This window comes from Actinia tenebrosa, unplaced genomic scaffold, assembly GCF_029948245.1.
Source record: "Actinia tenebrosa isolate PJP-AT-01 unplaced genomic scaffold, QUT_ActTen_1.0 PGA_scaffold9__36_contigs__length_13948895, whole genome shotgun sequence".
NCBI lineage: Eukaryota > Metazoa > Cnidaria > Anthozoa > Actiniaria > Actiniidae > Actinia > Actinia tenebrosa.
The window spans coordinates 13,785,160-13,798,893 of NW_028292586.1; the positions used below are offsets into that span (position 1 = coordinate 13,785,160).

Here is a 13,734-nt window from a genome sequence, read left to right on the forward strand (position 1 = left end):
CGGCTATGTGCATGGCGACTAGAGATTTGTCGAAGAAAATGATGGACCTAAAAAAACACATGTTTAAGTTGAATTTGTATTACTGTTAAATTCTATCAACCCGCAACCATGGACGTTGAAATACGTTAGTGTTTTTTAATCATTTGTTTTTAATTTTTAATGCATTTTCAGCCGGATTAGGCTACCGCCCAAATGTGGCGACAAGCCTTTGACAATAACAAATTAATCATCTTCAAATTACAATGTATATATGTATATATATTAATTAAAGGCGCTGATAATTGGCCCCTCTTTTTAGTACTTGTTGTACATGACCGTGTGGTCGACCATGTAGCCAACGTATGTGTAAAGTCAGTATATGTCCGTACGTCAAGACTATACCATCGAGGAAGGACGGAAATCCTTGTGCAGTTTTCAGTTCAATGTAGCCATTAATTTAGTTTATTTGTTTGTGACATCAATTTAAGCTGATGACAGTTACTAATGATCACATGTGGGACTGAGACTGAGGGTGTTTTGTGGAAGGAAGAAAATCGGGTGAAAATTGAAACTACGGAAAGACTTCACTACTACCAAGTCATTCTGTAGTTCCAAGAATTGACTCGGCGGAGACCAGAGATGTGCCGAGACGATTGAACACTTGCTAAACTACACTTAGTTGCACTACAAGACCAGATTACCTGCTCAAATAATGTGTCCACAAATTGTGACAGGACAGCTATGAATGTCATATTCTTAATAAAAACACTGTACGTAAATTTACTTAATTAAAAGTTGACAGCGGGTGCTTGTTTGATTGATTGGTGCTCCGCGTTATTGATAATTCAATGTTTTCATATCAAACATGTATCAGGGACGTATTATCTCTAGAATAGAAGGTTTGAACCTATCTAGGATATGGTGTTTTTTTCAAATTTCATCTTTGAGTAAATGTGATAACAAGTAAAATGACTCAGTGTTGGTCGTGTCCGTTGCCATGCAAACGCTGCTAACGTCCGCCACCATAGCGTAGACCTCGTATGTCCCGGTCGATCTCCGCAACGAATCATGATTAAAGATACTACTTTATTCTTTTTTTTTTTTTATTTTATTTTTCCGGCAAGGAAAGAATGATAGATGCGTGACTTGGGCCGCTGAGTGTCTCAAGATGCGTCTTTGGGTATTTATCTATTCTTTGGTAATGAATCTCTAGCGTGTATTTACCAGAAGTTTGTTTTAATCAAAGTTAAGGATTGAACAGGGTGAAGGTTAATGTTATAAAAGAGAAGATATCTGGCTCGCTGCACCTAAAAACTCAATCAAAGTTTTAACTTGACTCCCAATTACGCGCGCAAACTATGTGTCCTCGATTAGTATTCTACTTGTCGTACGCTAGATAAAAACATGTGCTTAGCTGCATCGGAGGAATGAGAACGGCAGACGCAGTCCAACTACATCATCATCATCATTTAATTATTATTTCATCCAAGAGAATACATATTGAGAAAATTTCGTAAAAAGAGGAATATGAAAGATAATTACAATACATTTATGATACAATGCATATGAATTTCATGTAAAATATCTTTCTCAAGGATGATAGGCAGCTCAAAAGAGAAACCACCTTTGTTTTGAACGTTCTTATAATCATAATAATGATAAATAATCTAGTCAAACTTCTATTGACGTGTTCATAATGCACCTTATAGTATCTGATGTTTTAATTTGAAGAGAGAAAATGGTTGGGGGGAACGAAGACAATCAATGCTGGCTATCATTTTGTCTATTCCTTTTTTTTAAGTCTTAAAATAGGCCGGCTAGAGAAGGTAACCCAATTCGACCCTGTACTCGCCTTTTTTCTTTTAATGGCTCAGATTACTGGCACATGATAGGAAGGCTGCGTTAGACATGCACAGATTTCACAATACGTTACGTTTTTTCACATGAAAAAAAACGTCGAGAGAACTAAAGTTGTCACTCATGCTCTTCAATATCCTCTTTTCAACAAACGTTCTTTCATTTGATGGACGCCAAAGATTTTATTGACAAGCGGAATTCTTTCTTTTATTTGGGAAATGCCGCAAATTAAAAAATTATGGAACTAAAACATCCCGTTTACTTTACTGTCTTGATTAAAGGAAGCAGAGAGCACGCACGAAGCGATGTCTTTTGGACAGTAAAAATAAGCCAAATGAAAACAGCTGGGCTGCTCCACGCGTTCATGTGACGTAAGATAATCTCATTATCCAATCAAAACCTAGTTCCCAGTCGTCTCATTGGATGACAGCTTTTCATTGGTTCAAAATTACGACAAATGGTTATTTGTTTATCCATTGATGACATAATGATTGAAACGACGATTCGAAACTTTTAAATGTCCAGCGAGTTAACTGTTTGAAAGTACGTTCATGGATCAACGATAATCAAGGAATTCATGCGACTTGAATTAATCTTAAACGAACGAGAAACACACGAAAATTATTGAATCTCAATTAAAAAGAAAATTGAAAAAAAAAACATTCCCCATCATTACTGATTCGCAAAGTGGCTTTAGGTCCTGGGGGCCAATCACGCCGGATGGATGTTATGACATGATATTTGTATGCGGTAAGAATAAAGCAGTGGCCTAGGGGGTTCAGACGGTCTACCGTGACATGATTACTGCCGCATAGATCGATCTATCAAATAAACACATGCCATGCACCATCTCTTAAGGGTGTGTGCTGCACGTGTCACATGTAAAACCTACACGAAGCTTGATAAACCAATCAGTTTTACAAATGTCATGTTCAGGAATCAGGGTGAAGTAGTTAGATAACTAAAACCACTATCCTTTCCTTGAAGAGGGGACGTACAGAGGTGACGTAATATGCACTGTTATCTGAATCTCCGTGTCATGAATCAAAAGGTGCTGCATGGCGGAAGGGTTGCGAAGTCATCATTGGCGTATTCAGAATTTGCGCGCGCACATACATAAACTCACAACCTGTTTCCTGGCTGGTTCTATCTTGTCTTGGAGCTCACTACTCTATGTTCAACAAGGTGTGGTGGTGTGAGGTGAGGTTAGGTTAGGTTACAGGTGATGTGGAGTCGAGGGGATGTGAAATAGGGTGAGGTGATGTGAGGTGATTTGGGGGTGAGGTGATGTGGGATGTGGGGTGAGGTGGTGCCGGTGGGATGTGGGGTGGGATGAGGTGAAATGATGAGATGTGGGGTGATGTGAAGTGAGATGAGGTGTGTTGAGGTGATGTGGGGTAAGGTGATGAGATGATATGCAAATTAAAATAGTTCATTATTTTATTTGCCGTTCCAAAGTTGAGAAATAAGTTGGCTCGAGTTTATATTGCAGTGTATTTTGGGGCATGTTTAGGGGACGAAATAGACTCCACCTTGAAAATATGTCCCGTAAAACAGCCGCAAAAACCAATGCAATTCAATGGTTGTCATGTCAACAAGGGTATATTGCACATTTTCATACGACATGTAGTGCAAGGGAGGGAAGTGCCAAGGCTATTCAACAAGGAAAGAAAAAGGAACTTGATTGCATGTACCGCTTCTTATTCACCTTCTATTGGTCGACGCTAACTGATCTCCATCAAATAACAGGCTTTTGTTTTTGGTTTGTTTATTTAACAAGATTGACTAAAATCCTATTAAGTATAGCATACAAATACTCATCAACTGAAGGCCGCGGATGAGGTGAGCAGTAGAACTGATGATTGAGAGCAAAACCTTTGATCAGTTTTTGTGTTAGTAAACGCCGTGAAATTCTCCTCGAAAATCACAAGGTTAGTTCTGGTTAGACTGAACTTTTCCACATTAATAAAAAAAGAATTTCAAGTTGATCGGATATTATCAAGAGCTGTTTGAAAAACGAAAATTATCAGTCGTGTAAATAGGTTGGTCTGACTTTCTGAAAAATGCCTGTTTTAATTTGTTAATTCTGAACAATATCAACAACTTTGAGAGTGCGTTTTTTGAGTAATAACAATACTGGAGGTGCTCGTTTTTGATAGGGATACAATTTGTTTTAGATTGTACGAATATAATATTAAACATCCCACAATATCTGGAATACAAAGGCAATATGTACACCATAAGTAATTTCATTTTTTAGTAATTTCTCTTTCTGACTACCCTGACTACCCTGAGGCAAGGTTAGGTATTTCAATAACGATGAACGGAAATGCGATTTAAAGTACATATTATCATTATTAATCCTTTTGGGTTTAAATATTTGTGATAAATAGACGAATTGAGGAAGGAGACAGGTACTTCCTGGGCTGGGAAGACCGACTCAGCAATTATAATCGACAGTTATAAGCTTCAAAATATTGCCATGAACTGGAAAATGGAAACTGAAAAAATGGGATCCGAAAAAAAACCGGAATCTCTTGATAATCTTAGTCCAGTCACATATATTATCTGTTTGACGGTTACACGACGGTTTTAAACAGCACTGGCATAATCTAGTGACTCCGCATCCAGTAAGTGATCATACAGTAAGGAAACAAACACTACCAAACTTCCACCTAACCGAACTCAGTGGAAGCAAGAGAACGTTCAAAGTATTTTCCTTAATAACAACGAATGAGTTATCGGCTTATGCAATGCTTTTAAACCCGAGTCTTCAGATCGCTATGCAGTTTGCATAAAAGGACTTTAAAAGTCTGTTTCAGGTCGCTTTTCCATTCAAATACACGCAAACGGCAAACAAGACCACATTTTCATCGTTTTTCTGTATTTCACCTTACCCTTGCAAATCTTCTCACTAAAAACAAATATTCTTTTGTTTATCTTGGAGAATTTTGATATTCATTTTCATTAATTTTAAGGAATTTTTAATGGTCAACTGACGTTTCACGATCAGTCCGTAAACGAGAATCTTAAAGTCTCTAATGACTGTTTCTAACCGCGTTAAACGGGTACATATCATATTGCGGTCTGAGTGTCAACTTGTCTCGATTCTTCTTACCCATTTATTGATAGTTCCATGAGCCCATAGTTACCGTTGCTAGGTGAGGAACAAAATTTCTCATATGATGTTGTATTTTCAATTAAAACGATTACAAAGACAAAGCGAAAAATATATATATTCTGGTTGGACTATCCATGTCTTTCTCTCTCAGTAAGCGAAGGGTAAGGAACCGCTTGCTGGCAATAACATCTGTCGTCAGTGATGTTTGCTGAACATGACTATAACTTTTTCATCCTTGGGGCTGTTTAAGTTGAACTATGAATCTAATTAAGCTTTGGCGGATCCAAGGTACCTTTCTTTTGTGAAATTGGAACCAACATTTGTGAAGCCAATCTTACCAGCTTTTTTCTGGGTGCGGTTATTTTGGAACCTCCCCTTTTTGAATTTCTGGATCCGCCCCCTGTTAACAGTACACTTCATTTTGAATGTAACGTGCCGATTAGAAAAAAATAAGGCATGTTAAGTTTATCTCGACTGAGTAACAAGCAACATACATACATTCAGAGTAGCAGAAGACAAATGCTTCATTTAATCATTAGATATATTCGATGAAAACATTGCAGCAGAATGATGATCATGAAACTAGAAAGAATGCCTTAGACTTGTTACATGTATTACATTAACTACTATGTATGACGAGTGGAATGAAAAGAATAAACAGTTGTTTCAACAGGAAGTGTTAGGATTAATCATGGGCGGGCTATAGAGCTAAAAATAATAACATTTATTTCACAATCAAAATCAGCATAGAATGTGTCACGACTATTTCTAGTGAAAAATGCTTAAACCCTGTGAAAGCCGATGATACCTTGTTAAACTGGCTCAACTAGATAGTCTTGTTTACTTGTAAAAGGTTATCATTCGTAAATGATGAAAAAGATGTCCCATCAAATCCAGTTATCTGTGCAAACATACTTACCCTAGTAGTTGAATCAAAAACATATAAAGTTCATTAATGAGTATTAATTATATTAATAATCATTTTTATTAATTACGCAAAGACACGCAAAAATCAACCAATCATTTTCGTGATGCGGCTTAATAAGTTCCGGCGATAGGATTCGACTAAACAAGTTAAAGGTGAAAAAATCGACCAATTTATAGTGTTGACAATTCGCTGAAATGAATCTGAAATAATTTCTTCAAAACACTCTATTTTCTAGTCAGCATTTAAGACTGATTTCTTGTTTGCGATGTTTGCGTGCGGCCAATGTACCGTGTACACGACAGAGCAGTTTTAAAAGATTGTCAGTTCCAAAATAAGTACACGATTTACTTGATTTAGAGGTGACACCTGACTTAATGCTTCCGAAATATGTTAAACAAAATTAAAACTGTCTAGTCTGTTAACTCATATTTGGATTTACTGCATGAGTATAGAACGAAACGAAAGAGGATCACGTATGTTTCACAATGATGGATTTTACATTATATGTGCAAGCATGACTCTCCGCATCTCAATTCTAAACACGAAATAAATATAAACAGGAAAAGTTAAGTAATAAAGTCTAAACTGGAAATTTCTTTTGCACGTAAAACCGTTACATTATTTATTTATTTATTTTGAAGCCAAGTGTAAGGCCTGAGAATGTTATAGTAATAGTCGTCACTGGCGTACTGAGAATGCATGGATAATAATTGTTATAATCTTAATCTATTGTATTGTTGGTGTATATTATTGATACTTCCTGCATGTCATTTGGTACTGGTGTGTTACAAGGCTTCAGGGTTAGAGGCCTGGGTACTCAGCTGTCCTGCTTGTTTCAATATATAGCACGACCTCTGACGTAATAAACAGGAATTTTTTCGAGTTATTGTTAAAGAGTTATGCTCCTTTCCAAGCAATCCACATGTATTCAGAAAAGAAAACAGTCCACACGTACGCAGGCGATGAGTGTTTAAACCTTTTATCACTTTCAAGGAGGTAAGCCTCAAAATATTTACTAATTTGTTTCAGTTGAAACGAAAATTCTCTTTTCTCATCTTTTCAACCTTTCATCGATCAAATTAATTTTTTTTTTCATGATGATACATTTAAACAAACAAATATATGAATCAGGTTTGAAGTTTCACATTATGTTTATTAGAATAAGAATATCAGCTGAAAATCAATTAGTAAAAATCAAGTGTCTTCATTTTTTTTTTTTCTTGTGGAAAATCACGATTCGAAAAGAAAAACACGCAGTAAAGCTAAAAGTGGGACTCCATGTTTTCGTATAGTTGAAGCTGCTCAAACAGCTATATGACTGGTAAAGATTTGTCTGTTAGTCGTATATATTTAGAACTGAAAAGCAGCATATTATATTACAGGTAAAGATTTGACTGTTTTCAAAGTGCATAAAACTATTGGATTGGTTGTGTGTTCTACAGATCCTTGTTGTAATCCTACTGTTTAACTGATCCTGCTGAGGCCTGGAAATAAATGGTAGAAGGGGAAAAAGAGAGAAAAGAAGATAACAATGATTGGACCTTATCTAATCGGTGTTTCTTATTCAGATTTTTTCAAATACTTTCTTAAGATTACTTTATGTTTTCGGAAGTTCCACCGATATAAGCTCATGTTCTGCATATTCAAACACAGATCTAGATCCATCTTCCTGTTTTCGTCTACAAACGCGCATTATAAATAATTAATTCATGTAATTATGAAGTGTTCTCGTTCAAGATAATCATACAATCAGTTTAGCATTCGCTTAGCCCTGCAGTCGTTAACGGCATGAAGTAACTTCCTGTTCGATTCCTTAGAGATATCCTATCGAATGTTGTCTCATCTTATTCTATACAGCGATATCCAGACTTCGTTCATGTAAAAAAGAACACCTAGAAAACTACAATCAAAAGCTCCTTCCTTGGCCTATTAAGACCCTCGTGAACAAATTGCGCAGATTAATCTAAAATTATTTTACCTAATTGTTTTAGATAATTATTTAATCAATTTGAAAAGATTTATGATTTGCATGGCGCAGGAATGACGAGGCACCTTTTAAAGGCTGGAAGCTAGGCTAATCTCTGCTTTTCTTCACAACAGAACTCATACTAAGACAACATAAGAAAGTGGGGCCGTTCCCTACAGAATAGGAGACTTGTAAAAGGAAAAAAAGAAATATTTGTTTATGTTCAGTGCAAACAAGATAATGACCACTAGAAAACGTGATGAATATTATCCTCCTATTGTTGATTTTCACTTTTAGTGAATAAATTAAAAGTGCTCTTTGACTGTTTTTTTCTCTTCCATTCTCTTTTACACTTGCAAATTCTTTAGTTTCGCCACAATTCCGGTGTCAAGTTGCTTGTACTTGAAGCCATTAATATGACTCCCATGCAGTTAGACAGCCATCAGTCGTGAGGTTTCACACGGCAGACAGGCAGGTATTGATTCCCCAGCTAATAAATATTGATGGGAGTCTATCTATTATTAGTACTAGTTACGAATAAAGGTAAGAAACGATGCTTTACTAGAATATTTCTGATCATCAGTCAAGTAATCGAGTGTTACATGAATTGGTTTAATCGCTGATAAACTGGGATACAGTATTTCCCAGGACGATGCTTTCAGTGTGAGTCCTCTCAGTTTTCGGGGCGTTTTAGAGTAGAGTTTTTTCTCATTTCTAATCTTTCATATTTAATTTCATCTTACCATGACAGTCATTCACCATGATCTACAGCAGAGTGTATTGGCTCCTATTCAGTCTCATCGTTTGTTCTGGGCCGACTTTCCCGAAGATACATTGCCCAAACATCTGCATATGCGAAAAGCAAGAAAAAGGCCTGCTGAATATTGTGCGTAATGTCACTAATGCGGCTAACCTTGGTTCTCAGATCTTGTCGAAAGACACCAGAAAACTGTAAGTGAATGAATGAATAAATAAATGAATAAATGAATGAATAAATGTGAGAAAAGAAAAATGCAGCAAATAACATGTCTACGAGATAAAACTACTGCTTCTTTATTAAGTAAAACCTAAAGCTATTTTCTGATGGTTAATTTAATTTATTTGACTTTAAAATGAGATTTTATCATCACCCGGAAAAATCTCCAAGTGCTTTACAAATAGGGCAAAGAATAATTCAAGTGATTAAACACGGCGAATAATTGATGCTACGTCAAGTAACAGGTATAAGATCTATTAAAAAACATGAACGAGGCTTGGATGGAAAAAGAAATAAGAACATTTGATCCAATTTGACTGGGTGAAGGTATGGGTAATTATAAAAAGACTTGATTAAAAAATCGAACAACGACAAAATTAAAAGCATGTATTACTCGTTGACTGAAAAATATAAAAAACAAGTGTAGAATGCTAGAAAAGAGTTGTAAAGAATTCTGACTTTAGTTAGATGGTGCCGACAGAACGATCGGGAAAATGTTTACTTTTGGCAAAGCAACGTGTTTTCATGTGAATTTGCGCGTTCTCGAGCAGAAACCGTTGAGCTGAAAGACGCTTAATGAGAGAAAACACTTAGTATCACAGCACCTGCTGAAATTAAACAAACCAGCTACATATGCAACAGGAAAGGGTCTCCTTGAATTATTTCTTTGCATGTACGGGTTATCACTTTCATTATTTATTAATTGTTACTAATACTTTTACTATTATTACTAATAATTTTACTATTATTACTAATACTTTTACTATTATTACTAATACTTTTACTATTATTACTAATACTTTTACTATTATTACTAATACTTTTACTATTATTACTAATACTTTTACTATTATTACTAATACTTTTACTATTATTACTAATACTTTTACTATTATTACTATACTTTACTATTATTACTAATACTTTTACTATTTATTACTTTACTATTATTACTAATACTTTACTATTATTACTAATACTTTTACTATTATTACTAATACTTTTACTATTATTACTAATACTTTTACTATTATTACTAATACTTTTACTATTATTACTAATACTTTTACTATTATTACTAATACTTTTACTATTATTACTAATACTTTTACTATTATTACTAATACTTTTACTATTATTACTAATACTTTTACTATTATTACTTATGCTTTTACTATTATTGGTGGATTTTTAGGGATTTATCCAGCTGTGGATTGACAAGGATTCCTTCAGAATTGTTCGTTAATTTGACCAACTTAGAGATTCTGTAAGTTTGATCTTGTTTGTTGCGATTGTTAATGTTTGGTTCTATTACATCCTCTTTGCCGTCTACAAATTGCTCGGCACCACACAAAAGTATAGAGCGAGTGCCCAATCAATGCCCTGCATTGATAGCACTTAGTTCCTACTAAAAAGATCGACGGACCAGTATGTTTCTTCAAGTTAAACTGAATTATTTTCCCCGCGTGTGACAGATCTTTAGCAAGAAACCAGATCACCGTAATAGAAGAAAGGGCATTCAAAGATCTTATTGGACTAAAGATATTGTAAGTATGAAACACAGGGTACCCACTATATGCATGCTTTACCCAGGCTTCCTAGTACTGATGGAGAAGGAGTTCAGTATGTAAGTTATACTGTTAGTCAAGAGAATATTAGTATACTTCATATTCTCTTGTGTTAGTATAGCGCATTTGCAAAAGTTTTGGTCCTGGAAACCCTTTATCTACAGTCGGTAATGATTCAATAATTGTCTTATTTGACCTAGGAATCTCACTGATAACATTCTTAGTGACTGGAAAGGACAAATTTATTCCGAGCTACCCTCCCTAAGGATAATTGACTTGACTGGGAACGTGCATTGGAAGCCAGACAAGAGACTTCTCAACGTGACTACTCTTAGTGAAGTCAGGGGGGTGAAATGGAGCCATGATTGTGTCAACTGTTTACTGCAAAGGACAAACAATACTTTAACTGGTGACATTCCTGATGATTTGGAATGTAATACTGCCATGTTGTATGAATTCCAAGGCTTTCAAGTGAGCTTCACTGATACGTGTTTGAAAAAAATGTGTGAGCCAGTCTGTATGCCTAAAACAATTGCTATAATAAAACAACTAAAGCAAAGAAGTTATGACAGAGGGAAGTACTTCTATGGTTGTTATGCCGTTGGAAGTTTGGCTTTCTCGCTGAACTTGATCGTCTTGGTTAATGTATTTCTGTCCAAAGCGATGCGCCGAGAGATGTCAATGATTTTAATAGCCAACATGGCTTCTTGTGACATACTAATCAGCATCTATGTTATTTTGATTTCAAAACACAACGTCTTTCTTGCAACGCATGAACAGAATGCACAAAGTATCTCGCAGGACGGACAAAATGCAAGCACCATAGGAGATGTTTACACTCGTCATTGTCAAGGCTCAACCATTCTTCTAACAGTTGGAGAAATCGTATCATTAGTAACAGCCTTGCTTTTGACCATTGAAAAGTACACTTGCATAGTCTACTGCATGAAACCTGATGTTAGGCTGAGAAAGAAGCATACTTTCGTTGTCCTTCTTGTCACGTGGATTGGATCCTTCCTCTTTGCTATTTCACCGTATTTTGGCATCTTCAACCTGAAATATAGTGCGTCTTTCATGTGTACAATGCCAGTGACGGATGGAAAGAACCCCACATTTATCATCTATCCCTTGGTTATCGTAGCCGTAAACTATATCTTAATGCTACCCATGTATTTACGCATATTCCTGTACGTTCGTCGATCCAGTGCTGCAGTGGGACTGCACAGAAATGCTGCGTTAGCCAAGCAGGTTTCCATCATGGTTGGTTCCAACTTCTTGTTCTTCGTGGTTCCTATGGTTCTTCTGGTAGTCAACGTGTTTATCTTGGGTAGCCATTCAGATATAATACTAGATGGCTCGTCAAAGGATCACATCGTTTACATCTGGCTTCCTATTATGTTTTTTGGTATGAACTCGGTACTCAATCCATTTCTTTACGCCTTTAGACGCAAGAGGTTCCAGCGAGAGTTGATCGATCGCATCTGTTTTGGAGGACGGCTTCCAGAGCGTCTTCGTAGAGCTTTCTCAGCCTTAAAGTCAAGCCGAATGACTTCCTCGGCGAGTAGAGTCGATCTTTATGAGGTAGAGAGGCAAACCGTCCAGGGGATGGAAAATCAACGTCGAATAGGCCGGACAAGCTCCGATATGCCGTTCCCGAATACAGAAAGAGTTTTGCTGTGTAAGGTTACAGACATACCAAGTAAGAGAAAAGAAGCTCCATTAATGAAGCCTGGTTAGACAAACACAGCCACAGCGATAAAGTCATAGTAACAGCCAAACTGATTATAGACAAGACATGTGCCTGGCTCGAAGACTAGTTTTATCGGTACCGACTCTCGTCAATATATACTGATTTGTAGTATGTGGTCGCAATTTTATCGCTTGATACAAAAAAAAAATGAAAGTATTTAGTGGAAATCTATAACGGCACCTGGAATAGTGGCGTAGATATTGTAGCATCGTTATATGCTATGTTTATAGCTATGTACATTCTGGAAGTGCATAACAATCAGTAGACTGGGTTAGCAGTGCTTTGGTCTCAGTTGCATGACTCACCACAGGGAGCCCATATCGCATTTGTACATTGGCTAATGTACTCTTCTTAAACTTACCTTGGATACGAGAAAGTAACTTGAAAATACAAACCTTGGAAAGAAATGACACAAATTCCATTGACAAATTTGAATTCAAATAAAGTTTATTATATTGTTTGAGAAAAAGTGCGATTGCTTTTGTATTTTTATGTTAGCCTCGCTTAAAGATAATTTTGAGAAGGGTCCATTGGTGATCCGTTAGAAAGATCGCTTTATTGTGAATGTTATTGAGAATCTGAATATATGGTAGTATATTTCATGACAGCAAATAAGAGGAAGATGATTTCAAAGGAACTGAGAATAATCATTCTATCCTAATCCAACTAAAGAACAAGTTAGCACATGCTACCGCCATCCAATCACAACACTTGAAGAAAACCAATTGTCTGCTTTTGGCCCCTTAGCCTCGCTTGTATGCTGTTCTTTTTTTTAAATTATTATTATTCTTTTTTTTTTTATTTAAACATATTTTATCGAAACATTAACCCCAAGAGCGTAACGCTCATCGAGGGGGTCTATGTATGCTGTTCTAAATGCACACTTTGGACGAGGAAGAAGCCTGATCTTGACATTAATAATGCAAGGGTGGATCCAGGCGTGGTGAAAGGGGGTCGCTAGTATAGACACCCCCGTTTTGCTCCAATTTCTCAGTATTGCTCTTAGCAAGCCTCCTCCCTTTTCATCGCTTCCCTGGTAAAGATTTTGTAATAGTGCCCCCCTCCCCTCCCCCCCTTGCTAAAATTCCTGGATCCGCCACTGTGATGTAATGTAAAAAATATAAAAACGAAAATATATAATATAATCAATGGAATGTGTAAGGGAGACTGTAATCAAATGAACTTAAAGTCATACGTGCATTTTGTACATTTTATTAACCACGCCAAAGTATTACTATTTACAACAACATACTATAACTATTAAGAATATATTGTTTATAGATTACATCCTAATGCATGCAATGGCAACATATTACAGCTTACTATAGAATGGTTATATATTGTATAAGGTACAAGATTATGTTCTAATATAGTGCAATACTTGTTTAATTTTATTGCGATAAGCTGCTTTCCTCTGCCTCTTAAAATAGAACAATAAAGAATCAGGGAAAACAATTGTAACACCTTTAATCTGAGGCTCATGAAACAATTGACTACTATCAATCAAATGACTTTGTAGACTCGACAGTCAGTGGACTGAGCGACTGATAAGTTAGTATTCTATTTGACTATAGAGGCTTTGTACCATC

The 13,734-nt window shown here is 36.1% G+C and overlaps 1 protein-coding gene across 1 annotated transcript; it reads left to right on the forward strand.

Annotated features, from left to right (window-relative positions):
* The first annotated feature begins 3,657 nt into the window (after positions 1-3,657).
* Positions 3,658-13,615, forward strand: LOC116290182 (lutropin-choriogonadotropic hormone receptor). Its single transcript, XM_089024751.1, has 5 exons — positions 3,658-3,678; positions 8,603-8,802; positions 10,023-10,094; positions 10,303-10,374; positions 10,596-13,615. Exons 2-5 carry the CDS (start codon positions 8,612-8,614, stop codon positions 12,130-12,132), a joined length of 1,872 nt encoding a protein of 623 aa, XP_088880877.1. The 5' UTR covers positions 3,658-3,678; positions 8,603-8,611; the 3' UTR covers positions 12,133-13,615.
* The last annotated feature ends 119 nt before the right edge of the window (positions 13,616-13,734 follow it).

Coding starts and splice junctions, on each gene's coding strand:
- LOC116290182 (XM_089024751.1), top strand. CDS start 8,612: ATGATCTACAGCAGAGTGTATTGGCTCCTATTCAGTCTCATCGTTTGT. Junction 8,803..10,022: donor TCGAAAGACACCAGAAAACT/GTAAGTGAATGA, acceptor GTGGATTTTTAG/GGATTTATCCAGCTGTGGAT. Junction 10,095..10,302: donor TTGACCAACTTAGAGATTCT/GTAAGTTTGATC, acceptor CGCGTGTGACAG/ATCTTTAGCAAGAAACCAGA.